General features: G+C 42.9%; 1 protein-coding gene across 3 annotated transcripts in view; it reads right to left on the bottom strand.

Annotated features, from left to right (window-relative positions):
• Positions 1-694: 694 nt before the first annotated feature.
• The window catches only part of INSR (insulin receptor), a 160,478-nt gene continuing 141,892 nt past the window's right edge, over positions 695-19,280 (bottom strand). For 2 of the 3 annotated variants that reach the window (XM_074205131.1, XM_074205134.1), the window contains 9 exons: positions 17,500-17,659; positions 14,448-14,550; positions 12,724-12,791; positions 11,584-11,813; positions 10,944-11,054; positions 10,687-10,846; positions 8,612-8,741; positions 8,339-8,473; positions 695-6,706 (listed from right to left, as the gene is read on the bottom strand). In XM_074205131.1, the coding sequence (XP_074061232.1) occupies positions 6,352-6,706; positions 8,339-8,473; positions 8,612-8,741; positions 10,687-10,846; positions 10,944-11,054; positions 11,584-11,813; positions 12,724-12,791; positions 14,448-14,550; positions 17,500-17,659 (1,452 nt within the window). In that variant the 3' untranslated portion in view covers positions 695-6,351. The remainder of the gene's footprint in view (positions 6,707-8,338; positions 8,474-8,611; positions 8,742-10,686; positions 10,847-10,943; positions 11,055-11,583; positions 11,814-12,723; positions 12,792-14,447; positions 14,551-17,499; positions 17,660-19,280) is intronic. The other variant, XM_074205133.1, reaches the window with a different exon arrangement.

The raw sequence follows: 19,280 nt of genomic DNA, 5'->3' as shown, positions 1-19,280 counted from the left end.
AATTACCATGCTGTCTCTCCTCCACTAGAACATCTCAAGGGATGAGGGGCCCATAGTTAGGAAAGTTTGCCTACCCAGTATCAGTTTCTGGTTTCAAACTTCAGAGGAAAGTCAAAGGGCTTGTTTCTTAGATCTCAGGGATGAACACAAGGCTTCCAAAGAAGTAGGTTGGAGCCCAGAACCACAGAGCAGAGTCAGCACAGCCAAAGTGATTCTCCGATAATTTATTCAGAATTTTAATATAAACAGTTAATTGTTCAATGGTTTACACACAGCAAGATTTTTTTTTTTAATATTCAAAGGCATCTCTGTACATGTCACTGCTTGGCTCTTTGTATGAAAACATTGAAAAAAGTAATCAAGCTTTTTTTGTTTTGTTTTGTTTTTCTGAGTTTTTTTGAAGTTTTTTTGTTTTTTTTTTTAAACCATGGCACATTTGATCCTTTTACACATTACTATCAAGCTGGAGGCATCTGCAAAAGGAACTGGCACCGTTCTGGGACCTGAGGAATAGGGTCCTCTCAGGGACCCCTGAGGCATTCTGGGAGCCTGACTCTTATGGCTCCAAGCCAAACCTCACCTAGTACTCTTCCCAGATTCAACCCCTTCCCAAATCCATTGCTTTAACTCTAAAGCCATACCATCATCTCTTCTTCCTTCTTCTCCCTGAACTCAGAGACCCTGGGTATTTTGGGGGGGAAGATGGATGATCCCATTGGAAAGTATTTCCTACATGAAACCAATATGTTTTCAGTCAGTATAATGCAGAACATTATGAAGGATGGAAGCAGAGCCACCCATTGGCAAGGAGGCTTGGGAGACTCCCAGAATGGGAGAAATGTGGCCCAAGACCTTCAGGGAGCAGACAGATGCTCAGCCACGGTTGGGAACGAGATGCACTGACAGTAGGTCATGGGATCCTTCTACTAATGCAGGGAGGTCAGGGACTGATGCCCATGGTACAGCCTAACAAGATGGGAAAGCTGAACTGACTAGCCCTCTAAGGCTGGTTTGTGGGTAGCATGGAATCCCCACTCCCAGTTCCCATTCTGTGTTGGGTTCACTGCTGACATAGCTGACATAGAAAATAAATAAATAAGTCCAAGCCTGAGTAAGGCAGACTTCAGAACTAGCCTGAGGGTGACTAGGAGACCTAGAGGATGCCCCCTCCTTCTTTCACAGCTACTTTGGCCAAGGGGCTTCCCTCAGCAGCCAGTGCTAGTTCCCTTTCTGCTGGGACAAAGGGGAACAATGTCAGCTGTTGAGCAACTCAAAATGCAAAAACTGAATTTCACCTTGAAGTCATCCCAGAAAAGGCCTTTTCCTTAGGCCTTTCTACAGGAGTCTTAATTATACAGATACAATCAAACACTGGAAAAAATAACAAAGGACTCGAGCCTTAAGAGTGGCTCAGAAGCCACTAGAGTTAGGGGAGAGCCAAGCAAGAGAGACCAGTTCTATTTGAAATATATAGAAAGTTGTTATAAATCTTATCATCCCCAAAGGCTTATCATCTCCAGCTGGTCTAACACCTTGATTTCAAAGCATCTGGAATTAAGGACCCGGCTGAGGTTTAGTTTGGCCAAGTTTGTTACTAGATGACTGGGGCTGGGGCCACAGAGAACGGGAAGTCGGAAGTATTCTCTTCATCATCCACCAGAGAACCCTGAGAAATCCAGATGAGGGAAATCCAAACCACATCTAAGTATATTAACAGCACAGAACTCATTCAGGAAGGATGACCCACTCTCCATGATCTCAAGGGGTCTTTCAAGGCTTCCTTTCTTCTATCCCGGGGGAAATTTGTAAACTTTAGCTCCTTGTTCCAGAAACTAAGGTTTCTGGTCATCAGAGCTCAAGAATCTTTGTAAATCTGTTTCTTCCCCAAGCCATTCTAGGTCAAAGCTTTCCAAAGCAGGGCTCAGCTGAGCATGGGGTGAGGGGTGAATGCAGTGGGATGTTGTGTTAAAAGGATGGATGATGAGGTGTGCAACTGTTTTAGGCTGAAGTCTATTAAGGGTCAAGCTTACTCTCAGGCACCAAGATTAATGGGAAAGACAGAGACCCATCACTAGCTTCCCCCTCCTGCCTCCTCTCATCACTCTCCTGTCCTCTGCCTACACTATCACATCAGAGGAGCTTCCAGGCCTATGACCCCTTTGGAACATGGCTCTTGGATCTTCCCCATCCTTTCTTGTTTGAACCTTCATATCCAAGCAAATGAGAGAATACGTTCATTTCCCAAGATGAAAGGATTTTTTCTAGGATTCTCCCTGCATGGAACCAGGTAAAGGCCAAAGCTAAGCTTCTTCCCCACACTCACACCCCATTTGCCAAACTTGGTTTTGGTCACAGCTGGTCATCTAAAGCACAGATCTAGCCTGAGCGACACCTGAAAGTGCCCACTCAGCTCTGCCATCCCCAATTACCCAAGGACCAAGAATTCACCATCAACATGATACAAACGTTGGCATTCTGCAACACACCTGGCTACTTTTCACTCCATTAATAGAGATCTGCATTAACCAAACCTTGCAGCATATATCTACAAACTCGAGAGAGACAGAGAGACAAAGATTGAAGTAATTCTGTTGTACACAGTAAAATACGAGAGAAGGAAAAAAAAAGACCCAAGCTGTTATTGATTTTGGCACTTCACGATGCCTGTGGAGTATATAGACTCTTCTATTGATATTGAACTTCCCAGTCCTCATAGGATGAACCCAGTATGTGGTCACCCTACTTCAATGAACCTTCTGAATTCTGTGAATTAAAAAGGGCCTATAGAGGTTGGTTTAAAAGTCAATTCACAGACAATCCAGGTTGTGCCAGGTTCCTCTTTGTTTCTTTGAATATATATTGCATTATAAAAATGATCATTTTAATTGCATTTTTTCCATCCAAAAAATAACATGGAAAAAAAAATTATGTTGTACATTTGAGTAGAGGTCCAGCACCAAGTACACTTGGGGAAAGTACACTTGGTTTTTGTTGTTTTGTTGTTTTTAACATTGGCAATAGCTCAACCTTTGTAATTCTGTACTCCCCCCCTCCTGACCCGTGAAGACTTCCCCTGAAATGACCAAACCACACACAACAGATTTGTACTCACGAGGCTCTAACTGGTCACTGAGACCACAAAGTTCTGACGGAAGAATTGGATCCATTCCTGAGGGTAGGAACCAGGAGAGATATGGATATTTCATTTCAGATGGCAATCTCCTACTGAGCCTCCCTGGGAAAAACAGGGACTAGATGGCAAGGTCAAAAATTATGCCCATCTTGAAATGGTATTGTTAAATCGTGGGATTGGGGGAAATGTTAGAAGGGGAGGTGGGGCATGACTTACATGGGGGTCCCTATTCCACTCATTAGATTATACAAGGAGGGACCAGACCCTTCTACCTGAGCCCACCCACAATGACCCTCCTGGGTCCCTAGCATTGCCATCCACTGACATCAATCATTCTGGTTCAGACTGGGCCCAGACAAAGCTGCTTCCAATCAAAATCCATCCCTCATTGAAGACATCCTTACAAGACTGAGGTAGACTATGACAGAAGAGGAAAAAAAATCATCGCACTGCACCCTCCTGCAAATTTTTCATCAATAAAAATTGACACACTTTTCAATTTAAGAAAACAAATTTTTACAGTGATTTATATTATATTAAAATAAATAAATTTTATTTTCCTAATAAGAAAACCTTTCTGAATTAGAAAAAAATGTGAGAATACATCTCTCTTCTTTCCTGATAATGTAGTGTTGAGCTGCTCATTACTACCTATAGGGTACTAGGGAAAACACGACCTCCTCATGGTGACTTTTGAGTGCACGCCCTCTTCCATTTGCACCTTTGTCCAATCAGACCATCTCTTAAGGGCGGTCACTTCTATGATAACTGCAAGGGGAAATCCCCCGTGTCTTAGCCACAGGCTTGACCTAGATTTCTTTTTCACTTGTATCCCTGACCAAAAGGTTATGAGGCTGGAAGGAGGATCCTTATTACTTCTCAATCCTGTTCTTAATCACAATTTTGGGAAGGGAGAAGCAACTCCCAGAAGCCTGCAGTATCAAGGCCATGGAATACCTGAGAAAAAGTGGGCAAGCAAGGGAGTAAGAGGAAAGGAGAGCCAGGACCACCACTACATCTTAGGGATGATTGATGGGAGCAACCTTCTGAGAAACTGGATCAAGGGATCTTCTCCATCTGGGCCGCCACATTTGCCCAATGAGAAACAGCTATGATTTAAGGGCTTTGGATAAGTCATAATACATGGACATTAAAACCTGAATTTAATACCTCACTCTCCACCCACCAGCCTCTACCTCTGCCAAGCTCCAGGTTGAGATGGTTTGGCCAAAGGCCATGCAGGGGACCAAGTCATCATCTGGGAGAACCTTGGGAGCTGTTGATTTCCCACCCATTTGCACTGAAAAAAAGACACAAGTGAGACCAAAGGTGAGGAAAGTGAAGATAGGACCCTTAGGATGAGGCTGACATTTATTTTCAGATTCTCTCTCAGACACTAGTTAATGTGGTCTGTTCCTTTTCCTAAGTATTTGGGTGGGGTGGAGGCTCTCCTGCATTAAATATTTTTCCTCTAGTATTTATGGAAAACATACATGAGAGAGAGGAAGTGGGACAAAATGGGGAAGAAAAGAATATTTGAGAGAGGACAGGAAGAAGGAAAAGAAGAAAAGCTGAGTTGAGTCCAGGAAGAATGGGAAGGGGGGGAGAAGAAAAGGAGGAAAAGAGAAGAAGATAGGAGAAGAGGAGGAGAGGAAAGGTTTAGAGAGAGGGGACAATAAAAGGACAAGAGGTGGACTGGAAGAAGGGAGGAAGAGGAGCAGAGGAGAAAGGAGTGAGAGAAGAGATAGAGGAGGAGGATATCTGTGTCCATCACACCTGCCCTTGCTGAGGTCTCAGCTCACAGATCTTGGCGTGCACATATGTGCACGTGCGTGCGCACACACACAAACACATACACACCTGCACACAAATGAAATAAATCAGGAACCTATTTCTATAGCCTCATCAAGTACAAACTCAACTTATGCCTCTCAGCTCCTCAGCTTGTGATCAGTTAAAATCAGTTTATTCCCAGATCAATAGGTCGCTTTCAGACCAAAGAAACCACACCTGCAGAACACAGACCTAAAAAGCCCAAACCTAAGAATCGAAAACAGTCAATAACTTATATGAAGTTAATGTTTAAAACTTAAAAAAAAATTAAATATGCTTAAACCCAACAAAGGTATGCTTTAGGTTGCCACGGCGGGAGGTGAGGGGAAAAGAGAACTGGAGACCTCCATTGGATTTTTTTTCTGACTTTTTTTTTTGGTCTTGAAAGGATTACCAGCTTCAAGCTGAACCCCCAATTTTCTACCCTCATCCCCCGCTCCAGAGATCCTGGCTCCTAGAAGATGCAATCACCAAACATAAATGAGCAAGTGCGAGAGGGAAGGGACAAGCATGGGGATCTCATAACAAAAACCACTGGTTTGGGGGTACTGTCCCTCCAGCAAACTGGAGAAGAAAAGAGGCACACACCCCGAAGGAGTCCAAAGCCCCTCTGAGAATGATACAAGAGTCTTTCGTTGGCGTGTGTACACTGAGGGAGACACACACCAGAGGTACAGACACACAACACAGACACACTCACACAGGTACACACCCAAGCACACACACTTGAGGGTTGGAAACCCATGAAAAAGTGTGAGAGCAGCAGCTATTGGTCAATCTGAGAAACTAATAGAACTGATTTTGTGTTGTTTTTTCTTAAAAAATATTCTTCAGTCTTTAAACAAAAGAAACAATTTCTGGGGAGTATCCTGAAAAGCCTGGAATTCTGTTGGAAAAGGATTGATGTATGAGTTTGTTTGTGGTTAGGTGGGTTGGTTCCCCGCCCTCCCCCCACTTTTGAAAGTTTTTCTCCCCCCCACAAACAAGGGCTCTGCTTGAAGAAACCTGGACCCTGGCAAAGTGTCCTGTGCTTGAAAACACAGCCGGTCAAGGCTTCTCTCGCTCCCCCTTTGGGAGCAGTGGTGACCGGGATGCCAGCAACCCCAGGAGGTTGTCTCCCAGGACACGGGTTTCACAGTGAGGTCCACAGACAGCCAGGCACGACAGAAATGAAATCGGCATCCGAGTCACTGAACTGACTGGACAGAAATGAGAAGGGGGTGGAAGGGGAGGGATGGTAGGGTCTGAGTCGTGTGTCTATCGCAGGGTGGCAGCAATCAGAGGAATCCTGAGATTTCCCGGAGGGGGCGGGCCATCCATCCGGTGAGAACATCAAAGCCCCGGGGTGGGGGGGAGCCAAAACACTCATCCCCAAAAGGGAAATGTTAGGAAGGGTTCGACCTTGGCAAGGAGAGGATGCGTCCATTCTTCTTACCCCCATTCATGTGGGTATAAGGTATCCGCTCCTCATAGTTTCCCTTAAGACCCAGGGATGGCCCATTGTCCCTCCCCAGGACCTCGTCTTTCTGGGAGTAAGAAGAAGGGTCCAGGGGGATGCTTTCCATGTTTTCAAAGTCCATCTCAAACTCCTCACTCTCTGGGGGCTTGTTTTCCTCGCTGTAAAAAAAGGAGACCTCCCGGAAGCTGGGGTGGAGGTCATCTTTCAGCATCTCGATGATCTCAATGAAGGTGGGGCGCATCTTGGGGTTGTACTGCCAGCACATCTGCATTAGGCTATTCCTGCAAAAGGAGAGAGTTTCTTTCAGGGTGGGTTACCTTGGCAAGGATGCCATGGTGTAGAAGGAGACAGAGACCCTCCCTTGGCTAAGTTAGGTCACTTCTACTGGACTTATTGCCTTATTAGGAAAATGGGGGGGGGAGGATGCTGGAAGAAGCAGCCTTCTTCTCTATAGCAACAAGGATTCCCTCCTTCCTGTGTGTTCACAGAGTCCAGGACTTCAGGGGCTTCCAAAGGCATATAACATGTGCCCCCCCCCCCCAGGAGACTGCATTCTAATACTGATAGGCTTCCATGGGAATTATTGGATATTGTATTGTGTGAATTAGGCAGTCTCAGGACAGGACCCTCAGTCAGATTCAGGGTGGGAGAGGGCATTTAAGTCTAAAGTACTTTGATATTGGAAAAGCCAATTGTTAGATCTGAAAACAAAAGAAATAATGACTGTTACTCTGGCTTTCTGGGGTCAGCAAATAGAGTCACAAGATGACAGAAGGACATAACCGGAAGAGCCTTTAAAACACACAATGTCAGAGCTGTGGAGGGTCCGTGGAACAGAGAATGTCAGAGTTGGGAGAGGTCCCTTAGAATACAGAATGTCAGAGTTGGGATAAAACTGGGATAAGACAATTCTCTCATTTTACAAAGGAAGCAACTGAGGTCCAGAGAAGGAAGACACTCAGAAGCAAGGAAATTCCAAGCTCTGATGCTCATGAGTCATCTGCCCATGGTTTTATTGGAAGAGGGCTGGATTCAGAGACTGAGGTCTGGGGTTTGAGTCCTGGCTTTCTCTGCTTACTCCCTACATAACCTATGTCAAATTACTTGCACAGGTCGGGTTTTCTTTTTCATCTTTTCTGAAATGACAGGGCAGCTAGGTTCTCCTTCCAGTTTTTAATCTTCCATTCCATCTAAGTCTATTCTGCCAAATGGGAATAATGAATGTCACACCACTTAGTTGAATGATCCTGTGCAAATCATTAAAAGGTTTTAAGTCACAGCAGGGATGAACCAGGGGTCTAGAAGGCCAAAGATAATCACACCGTCCAGACAGAATGACAAGGATATTTGGAGACAGCCAAAGTGAGAATTTGGCTTGCTGGACTATATGTATTGAAGATGGTTTAAAATTTTATTTCTATTAAAGGTGGAAAGAGAAAAAGTGGAGGGAAGAGAATAAGAATTTATATATCACCTACTATGTCCAAAGAGTTTCTCAAATATTATCTCATTTGAGCTTCACAACAACCCTAGGAGGCAACTGCTGCTAGCATCCTCATTTTACAGTTGAGGAAACTGAGGCAAAAAGAGCTTAAGTGCCTTGCTCAGAGTAAAATATGGGAGGGAGAGATAATAAACACCTGTAAAAATAAGCTTATTCAGAAATTATTTACATTACCTAACTCCCAGGGTATAGTGGGAATCAAATCAGATAATGTATATAAAACTCTATTGACATGGTAACTTATTCTTCTTATTATCACTTACCTCACAAGTTCACTGAAGGGAGAATGCTTTTAAAAGTTAGAGAAATGGAAAACGTATTGCAAAAAATGAGAAAAGCTAGTATTATTCAAATATAACCATTTCTTTTGTCAGGGTCCTTTCAATCCCCCCCTTTACAAAATACTTACACTCTCTCTGGACAATTATCGGGTTGGTCCAGGTACCCTCCATCCATCACAAATTTCAGGACCTGCTCATTAGACAGGCCTTGGTAAGGCTGCTCAGCCAGGCTGCTGATCTCCCACAGGACCACACCAAAGGACCTGAGAATAAAAACATGAAGGTCATGATCAGAGGGAAGCCTTCCTGTAGGTAGGCCCCAAAGCTCTGAACTCCACTCTCTTCCCAACTCAGAACTGAAGTCCACAAGGTCTTGGGAGACCCTCAGATAGGGTACTTACCACACATCTGAATAGGTAGTAAAGACACCATCCTTTAAAGATTCTGGCGCCATCCACCTCACTGGGAGCAAACCTTTGCCCCCTTTTCGATAATAATCTGTCTCATAGATGTCTCTGGTCATCCCAAAGTCTGGCAACAAATAGTTAAAAGACTGTTAGAAAGATATCTCATAGACAACTCACTCCCTTTATCCTATTTCCCCAACAGAGTCTGGCACCAATCTTTCCTCTCCCAAACACACATTCTACCTCCCCCCCCCCCCCAAATCTTTGAAAGTGACTAATGTGGGGAGATTCAGGAATAAAGCCTAGCTATAGATTTGGTCATTTTAATCATCTGATTATTTTACTCCACTCCTGGAAAAATTGTCAATGGCTCCCTATTGCCTCCTGCAGAAGTTCAAATTCTTCTGCCTGTCTTTCAAGGCTTTCCACAATTCAGCCCCATACTAAGTATTTTTTTTTAGTTTTTGCAAGGCAACGGGGTTAAGTGGCTTGCCGAAGGCCACACAGCTAGGTCATTATTAAGTGTCTGAGGCCGGATTTGAACCCAGGTACTCCTGACTCCAGGGCCGGTGCTCTATCCACTGCGCCACCTAGCCACACCCCATACTAAGTATTTTAACCTTATACATGATCTTATATTCCTCCAAAAGAAGCTGTGAACTCTCCTGCTTCCTTGCCTTTCCTTGTGCTCTTTTCTCCTCCTAGATTTCCCTCCATCCTTTACAGGCCAGCTGTCTTTTCAAGGAAACCTTGTCCTTATTACCTGTTCAATAGCTAACATCCGCCTTGGACCCTGATTAGTAATGTTTGCATTACAAAACAAAATTGTGTCTATTCTTGTTAACTCTATTTGTGTCTCATGGGTGGCTAGGTGGCACAGTGGATAGAGCACCGGCCCTGGAGTCAGGAGTACCTGGGTTCAAATCCGGCCTCAGACACTTACTAATGACCTAGCTGTGTGGCCTTGAGCAAGCCACTTAACTCCATTTGCCTTACAAAAACCTAAAACCAAAACAAAACAAAACAAAAAAACCCAAAACTCTATTTGTGTCTCATAGCTCCCTATGAACCAGGGTGCTTTATGAGGCTAGAGATCCCACTTCCAGACTTGGGATCAGGGGCACGTTGGAGTCAACCTGCTCATGAGAAACTCAACTATTAAATTTTCAGTGTGCAATTACCCCTCAGAAACAGGCAAACCAAGACCAGGACTTGATTTATTGGTTTGGTATTTTTTGACTGTCTAGAGTGATGGAGATTAAACTCTGGAAATGTGTCATGCAGATTTGTTATTAGTAGGTTTCCCCCCTCCATTCTAAGGACCTGTTAAACATTCACTAGCATACCCCTACCTGGAAAGGACCTTAGAAACTAACTATTTATGGAATCTTAGAACCTCCGTTCACAGAATCAAAGCTTCATTCCCCTCCTGACTGTTTTGGATGCCCTGGATTTTGTCACTGAAACAATCCTTCATTTCCCTTCTCTCCTTCTGACTTAATGTCCCTGTGTGGGTTCCTGGGTACTCCCCACCTCTGCCAACCCTATCCCCCTTGCTTTTCAGCTCTCTTTTGAGTGCACTCTTCCTACATTAGAATGGAAGCTCCTTGAGGGTAGGCACTGTCTCTTTTCTTTTTTTCAAGGATCTTTTAAAAAAATTTTTTTAAACATTTATTTAAGGCAATGGGGTTAAGTGACTTGCCCAAGGTCACACAGCTAAGCAATTATTAAGTATCTGAGGCCACATTTGAACCCGGGTCCTCCTGACTCCAGGGCTGGTGCTTTCTCCACTGAGCCACCCAGGTGGCCCCCATTGTCTCTTTTCTAATCTAGTATGTAGCATACTGCAAGAACACTGCCTGTAAGAAAACTCACAAATCATTGAATCTAGCCTCATTGTGCAGATAAAGAAACTGAGACCTAGAGGGGTGACCCTTGCTCTGGGTCATATTGGGAATAAGTGACAGAATTGTACTTTGTTATCTAAATTTTCCTTTCTTAATGACTGCTGCCAAACAAATGCAGCCCCATCTCAAGAGTTTTTACCTCTCCGAACCCCAAGAACCTACCTCCTATCTTGACAGTAAAGTCTTCGGCAACCATACAGTTTCGGGCAGCTAGGTCTCTGTGAACAAATTTCTTGGCATTCAAATAGGCCATGCCATCTGCAATCTCCACAGCCATCTGTATGATCTCCCGGAGGGTTGGGGGAGGGCGACCAGGGTTGTTCTGAAGGAAGAAAAGGTGGGTGAGTGGAGTAAAAACTTGCAAAAATGGACCAAGAAAGGTTTAGCTCCCTAGGCTTTTTTTTTTTTGACCCACTGACCTCTGCATCCGGCCGTAGGGAACGGAGGTAACTCTTCAGGTCCCCATGTACCATCAACTCCATGACCACCAGAGTAGGCTGCCCTTTGGAGACCACTCCCAGGAGGCGGACCTGTAGGATGAAGACAGGCTAGGCTTAAGCAAGTGTCCTTGGACAGGGCTTGAGTGGTGGGGTAGGGTGAGTAAGAAAAGCCACAAAATCCAGAACGGTTCTCAAAAGGAAGAAATGCACTGGCTGAAATGAACTCTCTAAACTGTGCCAATCCTTTTTCCTCAGAATTCAGATCTATGATAGCTACTCTATTACCTTGGATCACTTCCTTTTTTCTTCTCCCCTTGGTTCCCCTGTTTCCCTAAACTCATGAGTTACCACCCAAAACAGAGCCCAGAAAAGTGCTTTTTTTCCCTTCTCCAGACTGAACCATCTACATAAGAACAAGACCCTGATCTGGTCCTTCTAAGGCTCCCCTAGTTTGGGAGTTCCCTGGGAGCAGGGTCTGGGTCTACTTCCCCTTACGTGTTTCTCCACATCTGAGGTGGGCTGTGTTATCTATCGAATGCTTTTCCCCCCACCATGGATAACCCTTGATTGGTATTACCCTTGAAGCCACCATTGGTAAATACACACAGATGTGACTCACCACATGATGGCAGCTGAAGCCTTTCATGACGGAAGCCTCATTCAGGAACTCAATACGTTCCCGGAGGCTGGCAGACTCATTCACTGTCTTCACAGCCACACGGGTCTCGGCCTCCCCCTTAACGATGTCCTTGGCATTGCCCTCATAAACCATGCCAAAAGAGCCTTGACCAAGCTCACGGAGGAGGCTGATTTTTTCTCGGGCTACTTCCCATTCATCTGGTACATAAACTGCAACAACCCACAAAAAACCTTGGTGTTTATGGGACATCCATGGCCCCCCTTTCCAGAATGCTCAGTTATCACTCTCACTGCAGAATCTCACCACAGCCCTCCAAGGTTGTGATCATTTTAGAGAGAAATAGCCCAGATTTGCCCAAGGAATTATGGTTAGGAGCAGACCCCAAGGCAAAATCATAAACTTAGAGCAGGAAGAGACTAGAGGCCATCCATGTCCCAAAGCCCTTATTTTATGGAGACCCAGAGTGATACCCACATTTACACAACTACTGAGAAGCATAATCAGAAGTGGAATTAGGGTATGCCCAGGGAACTATCCATAAGACTACCTGTCATAAATCCATTCAGTGAACAGTGGGATCTGAATCCACACCTTTGGGGAGAGTGAAGTCTAAATTTGTAGACCATTCTCTCATATTTCTGCTCCTGTCCATGGATGTGCTAGTAGGGGAGGGAGTTAGGGAGGACAGGTGCTTTCACAGATACAGCAAGGTGGGAGGGTAATAGGTCCACATAGTTTCCCTCCTTATCACTCATGGGTATGTCATCACTCATGACCGACATTTCTAAATTTGTGAACCAATGATATTGGAAGGCAGGGCTGATACAACCTTGGGCTTCTCACACATGCTCTTGGACAAAGAGGTGGGATATCCAGAGTGTAACTCAGTGGCAGGGACCCAGAATTCTAGGTCTAAGGAAGGAAGAACTGGAAAATGAAAGGTTGGCCAAATCTTGTTCTTCAATCACTCCTTAATCAAAACGGACATATATGGATTTGAGACACATTCACATACACACATGCATGGGTCCATATATGACTCAGTTGCAAGAGGAGATAAAAATCTGACAAATCTTCAATAACAATGGCCCCATGTCCCTAACAGGGCAAGGTGCTCACCATCACTGGCACTGAGGTATTCTGGATTGGAAGAGGCGAACAGTGGGCCCGTTGGTCCTTCCGTTTGCCTGGAATAACAGGGAAGAAAAAGCCCCAAATGTCTTTAGAATCTAAATGAACTTTAGAGATTAGATTGTTAAGATCTTTAGGAAATCATGAAGAAAATCATTCTATTCCTTGTGGTAACCCTAGAGGTCATGAGATTCATGGTGGAACCCAGCAACTGGTTAGATTTTGTTGAAATTCCCTTGCGAATTTGTTGATGTGAATAAATTACTTCTTACCCTCTGCCCCCCAATTCACTTTAGCTTTTAAGGAACCCTGTAGATTATTCAATTCTTTGGAGAAAGTGAGGAGTCTGGAGTCCTATAAAAGATTCAGTTCTTCAGGGAATCCAAGAGATCACTGGATTCTTTTTTTTTTCTTTTTTCTTTTTTTAGGTTTTTGCATGGCAAACAGGGTTAAGTGGCTTGCCCAAGGCCACACAGCTAGGTAATTATTAAGTGTCTGATGCTGGATTTGAACTCAGGTACTCCTGACTCCAGAGCCGGTGCTTTATCCACTACATCACCCCGATCACTGGATTCTTAATGAGAGTTTGGCATTCACTAAGTTAGAGACTCTTGGAGGGTATACGGTTTTTTCTATGGATTTCTGAATTTGTTAGGTTCCTTAAAAGCATGTTCATTTTATGGAGGGGATAGAAATAGGAAGTGAAATCCAAGATGAAGAAAATCCTTCTACCAACACAGGTTGTAACACAGTGTTACTTAAAGATTTATAGAATTGTTGAGAATGCTTCAAGTTGAAATGATTTGCCCAGGATAAGAAAGCCAGTATGGGTCAGAACTGAGACTTGAACCCAGGTCTACCTGGCTTCCAGGTCAGCTCTCAATCCACTATACCATGCTGACTCATCTTCTGCCCTAACCAAACCATTATCTTTTCTTTCTCTGGCATAGATACAAAGGACTGCTCATTCTTTTCTATTCTCTAGTATTGTATCTGTAAAATATTGGAAAATGTGTCATAGCCTTCTTATGACCACAAATGGGAAAAAGGGATTGTCTTGAACCAATCTCCAAAACTCTACCTTCAGATGGCATTTATTTATTTACTGTCTGTTTATTTATTTATTGGAATTTTTTGGCAAGGCAATGGGGTTAAGTCACACAAGTAACCCAAGGTTACACAGCTAGGTAATTATTAAGTGCCTGGGGCTGGATTTGAATTCAGGTCCTCCTAAATCCAGGGCCAGTGCTGTATTCACTGCACCACCTAGATGCCCCTATACAGATGGCATTTAATAAATGCTTGATGAGCAAATGAAGTCCCATGGGTCTCCCAGTGAACAGTTATCCTATTCTATAGGTACTTTGTTGGCATCTGACAGTTCTTCAATAACAATGGCCCCATGTCCCTAACAGGGCAAGGTGCTCACCATCTCTGGCACTGAAGTATTCTGGATTGGAAGAGGCGAACAGAGGCTTTGGGTGGTTGCTGGGAACAACTTGACCCCATGGATTGGGTTTTCTTGTGTGTGTTCATGTCTGTATATCTCTATGATGTGTGTGTGTGTGTGTGTGTGTGTGTGTGTTTGTGTGTGAGATTGTCTCTTTGAATGTGTCTCTGTGCTATCAAAAAGATTATACTTTTCTCCCTAGGTTACTTGCCCCCCCATTTTTCATTTAAAATTTTAATTTTATTATCTTGTTTGTACTCACTTCTTCTTCACAAAGACATAAACAATTATAACCAGGCAGATCAAGAAAACCATTATGATGATTGGGCTGATGATAAATTTTGCAATATTCGATGGGACATCTACTGAAACAGAACAAAAACAAAAATAAAGGTAACATTCATACAATGTCAATTTGAAGTTACAGCTAGGTAATTATTAAGTGTCTAAGGTCACATTTGAACTCAGGTCCTCCTGACTCCAAGGGCAGTGCACTATCCACTGCACCACCTAGCTGCCTCATAACCTTAAGATTTTGAACAAGAAAGTTCATCTCTCTTGCACCCAGTTCCCTCCTCTTTAAGGTGAAAGGCTTGAGTTATCTGGTCACTAAGGTTCCTTCCACCTTGGAATCGAGGAGTCAATGACCTAACAAGGTTACCCAAGCATCATTGATCATGGATCCAAATATACATAGTTCCCTCCTGTAAGACATCTTTCTTGAGTCTCCATAATGCTAGATTACTTCTGCTATTATCTCCAATTTATTTTGCTTATTTGTACATAGTTCTGTACATGTTTTCTCCTTCATTCAAATGAAAATTCCTTGAGGACAGGGCTTGTCCTTCTCTGTGTCTCTAGGACTTAGCACTGTTGTTGGTCCATAGTAGTTGCTTAATAATTTTTGTTGACTAGAAGATTGAAATTGCCCTAATCTGACCCCCCCCCCCCCGCCCTGGGGTCTTGTCTCTGGGGAGAGTTTCTTTAAGTGTTTCATAGCTTGAGGTCTATCCATCTGGATCCCACAGACTTTTCCAGTTGGATGGAGATTTAGACAACTTCTCATTCAATCTCCTGAAGTTACAGGTGATGAAACTGAACTAAAGGTGAAGTATTTTGCCCAATCACACACACACACATCTTTACTTTAGCACAGTAAATAGAATGCTAGCCTCGGAATCAAGATCTGGATTCAAATTCCATCACTTGCAAAGGTGTGACTCTGGGCAAGTCTCGTGACCTCTCTGATCTTCAGCTTCTCTTTCTTTAAAATATGGATATTAGATGAAAATGTTTCATATGGTTGCAAGTGTATAACCTATACCAAATTGTTTACTGTCTCAGGAAAGGGAAGGAAGTAAGGCATAGAATTTGGAACTCAAAACTTTTTAAAAATGTTAAAAATTGTTTTTACATGGAATTGAGGAAAAACTATTCTTAAAAATAAGGAAATTGGCCAATAATATGCAATAATATATAAACCATAATAAATTAACAACATATCTAAGCTCACAAGACCATGGGTAAGACTCAAATGAAATACTGGATGTATATACAGTATTTTGTAACCTTATAGAAATGTTAGTTGCTACTATTATTCCTAGCAACATTATTATTAATGTATGGTGGAGCTTTACAATTCACACAGATGAAATCAAAGCAATCTATAGTCATATGAAAAATTGCTCTAAATCATTAATTATTAGAGAAATGTAAATTAAAGCTTCTCTGAAGTACCACCTCACACCTCTCAGACTGGCCAATATGACCAGAAAGGATAATGATCATTGTTGGAAGGGTTGTGGGAAATCTGGGACACTATTACACTGTTGGTGGAGCTGTGAACTCATCCAACCTTTCTGGAGAGAAATTTGGAACTATGCCGAAAGGGCAACAAAAATAAGCATACCCTTTGACCCAGCAATACCACTACTGGGTCTACACCCTGAAGAGATGATGAAAAAGGGTACAAGTGATGTACCAAAATATTCATAGCAGCCCTGTTTGTGGTGACAAAAAATTGGAAATCAAGTAAGTATCCTTCAACTGGGGAATGGCTTAGCAAATTGTGGTATGTCATGGAACACTATTGTTCTATTAGAAACCAGGAGGGATGGGAATTCAGGGAAGCCTGGAGGGATTTGCATGAACTGATGCTGATTGAGATGAGCAGAACCAGAAAAACACTATACACCCTAACAGCAACATGGGGGTGATGATGTATCTTGATGGACTTGCTCATTCCATCAGTGCAACAATCAGGGACAATTTGGGGCTCTCTGCAATGTAGAATACCATCTGTATCCAGAGAAAGAACTGTGGAGTTTGAACAAAGACCAAGGACTATTACCTTTAATTTAGAAAAAAAAAACAGATTATCTTATTGTCTGATCTTGTTATCTCTTAGACTTTTTGTTTCTTCCTTAAGGATATTATTTCTCTCTCATCACACTCAATTAGGATCAATGTACAAAATAGAAACAAAGTAAAGACTGACAGATTGCTTTCCATGGGGGGTGGGGGGAGGGAAGTAAGATTGGGGGAAAAATTGTAAAACTCAAAATAAATAAAATCTTCAATAAATAAAAAATACAATTCACAAAGCATTTTCTTTACCTAGATTGGGCACATTTGATCCTCACAACAACCATATGTGAATGATAGAATTATCTTCATTTTCTTCATTTTTTTTTGCAAGGCAAATGGGGTTAAGTGGCTTGCTCAAGGCCACACAACTAGGTAATTATTAAGTGTCTGAGACCGGATTTGAACCCTGGTACTCCTGACTCCAGGACCAGTGCTCTATCCACTGAGCCACCTAGCCGCCCCTTATCTTTATTTTCTAGATGAGCAAACTGAGGTTAAGAGAAACTAAGTGACTGGTCTTGGGTCACAACACTGGCTAGTGTCTGAGTCAGAATTTGAACTCTTTGGACTTCAAGCCCATTATACTTTCCACCCTGATCATGTAGACCCCATGCCCTTGTTGTCCATATATTTGTCTCTAGAGAGTTTCATGGCTACAGCCCAGCTTCAATCCTCTTCCTAAAGGAAGCCTTCTTTGAGTGTGCATCACATGCACATGCATATGTGCACACACACACACACGCGCACACACACACACATACACACTTCTCACAATATAGCAGTACAGACTTTTCAGGCCACTCATCTGGTCATGATCACACAGAATCCTCCCATGAAATCTGGAGCTGCTCAAGTAAAGGATTGAGTCTTTAGAAGGAAGGGTTTTCAGCCTATGAAGCTCTATCACACAATAGGCAAGTCATTTCTGATTGACAGAAGGAACTTACAATAATCTGCAACATAGAAGTAAGTGTTCTCAGTCCATGAACCATTTCCTGCCAAAGAGGTAGCTCGGATGCGAACAGAGTAGTTGCCTGGTTGTAGACCTCGGAGTCTGCAGCCATGTTCAATGGCATAAAGTTTTCGGGAAACACAGAGATGCAGTTCCTGATTAGGGGATGGAGAAAGGTGGGGAGAGAGAAGACCAAGAGAAAGAACAAGAGAGAAGAGGTTAAATTTTTATTTATTTTTTTGTTTTGGTGTGAGGCTATTACACAAATGAGGCTGTATGGCCAAATTGCCATTTTGAACAAGGTGTGAGATCAGCCTGATGGGAAGTGCTCCGTCCCCATTAAGTAGGAAACTCTGATAAGAAATACATTGAAGAATCTCAGAGTGGTTAACAAGCTTGGAGATTATCCTACATATACAGATATCCATCCATACTTTTACATACACACATAATATTTACAAACTCACAGATTTGGGGGTAGAAGGTACTATATAGGTTCACAAGTCCAATTCCTTCATTTTTCAGTAGAGGACATTTGAGTTTGGGAAGGGCAGTGATTTGTGTAAAGTAAAACAGAGATGGGAGTTGAACTCAGGTGCTCCCAACTCCTAAGTCCAGCTCTCCAATCACTATACTTTGATATTTTCCAGTATCCCCATAAAAAACTTGGAAAGTAAACAATAAAGAGGCGATTATCCCCATTTTACAGACGGGGGAAACTAAAACCCAGAGGGAAGAAAAGTGTTCAAGGTAATGTGACAATAGATCAGTGGGAGAAGAACTGAGACTTAGATTCAAACTTCAGGGGTCTTTCCAATAATAATGATAATAATAATAACACCTATTGCCCCATTTTTACATGTTTTAGAGTTTCCATGAGGCAACTTGGTGGCACAGTTGATAGAACACTGGGCCTTGAGTCAGGAAGACCTAAATTCAAATCCAGACTCAAACAGTTACCAGCTAGGTGACTGTGCCTCAGTTTCCTCATCAGTAGAATGAGGATAGCAGCAGCTACTTCATAGGATAGCAAATGGTGTAACAGTTGCAAAACACTTAGCATAGTGCCTGGTTTATAGACTATATACTTATGAGTTGGGAGTATCTAGGTTCAAATCCCAACTCTGCAATTTTGTTTGTTTGTTTTCTTTGTTGTCCTTTATTTTTTTTTTTTTAGGTTTTTGCAAGGCAAATGGGGTTAAGTGGCTTGCCCAAGGCCACACAGCTAGGTAATTATTAAGTGTCTGAGACAGGATTTGAACCCAGGTACTCCTGATTCCAAGGCCGGTGCTTTATCCATTACACCACCTAGCCGCCCCTGTTGTCCTCAAAGAAGAGGACAACATCAAGGAGGTGATGGCATGACAAGCGCATGAATTGGATTTGAGTAAGGCGATGCTGTGCTAAGTCACCAACCTCACTTTCTCCTCCAGAGTCACATGGATCTAGTGGCCAGATATGAATCATGATGATTGGAGATATTCCTGAATAAGAAGCAGTCAGGGTTAAGTGACTTGCCTAGGGTCACACAGTTAATAAGAGTCAAGTGTCTGAGGCTGGATTCAATCTCCTGTCCTCATGACTCCAAAGTCAGTACTCTATCTACTGTGCCATCTAGCTTTTGTGACTTTTTGTGACCTTAGGCAAATTATTGCCCTTCCCAAACTCAAATTTCCTCTGCTATGCCTATTCCCATTTCATAGATGAAGAAAATTGAGGGTTAGAAAAGTGAAAATAATTTGTTCAGTTACATAATTCAAAAAAGTATTAAAATAC

Source organism: Macrotis lagotis, chromosome X (genome assembly GCF_037893015.1).
Source record: "Macrotis lagotis isolate mMagLag1 chromosome X, bilby.v1.9.chrom.fasta, whole genome shotgun sequence".
Classification (NCBI taxonomy): Eukaryota; Metazoa; Chordata; class Mammalia; order Peramelemorphia; family Peramelidae; genus Macrotis; species Macrotis lagotis.
This window is presented reverse-complemented; position numbering and strand designations above follow the sequence as displayed.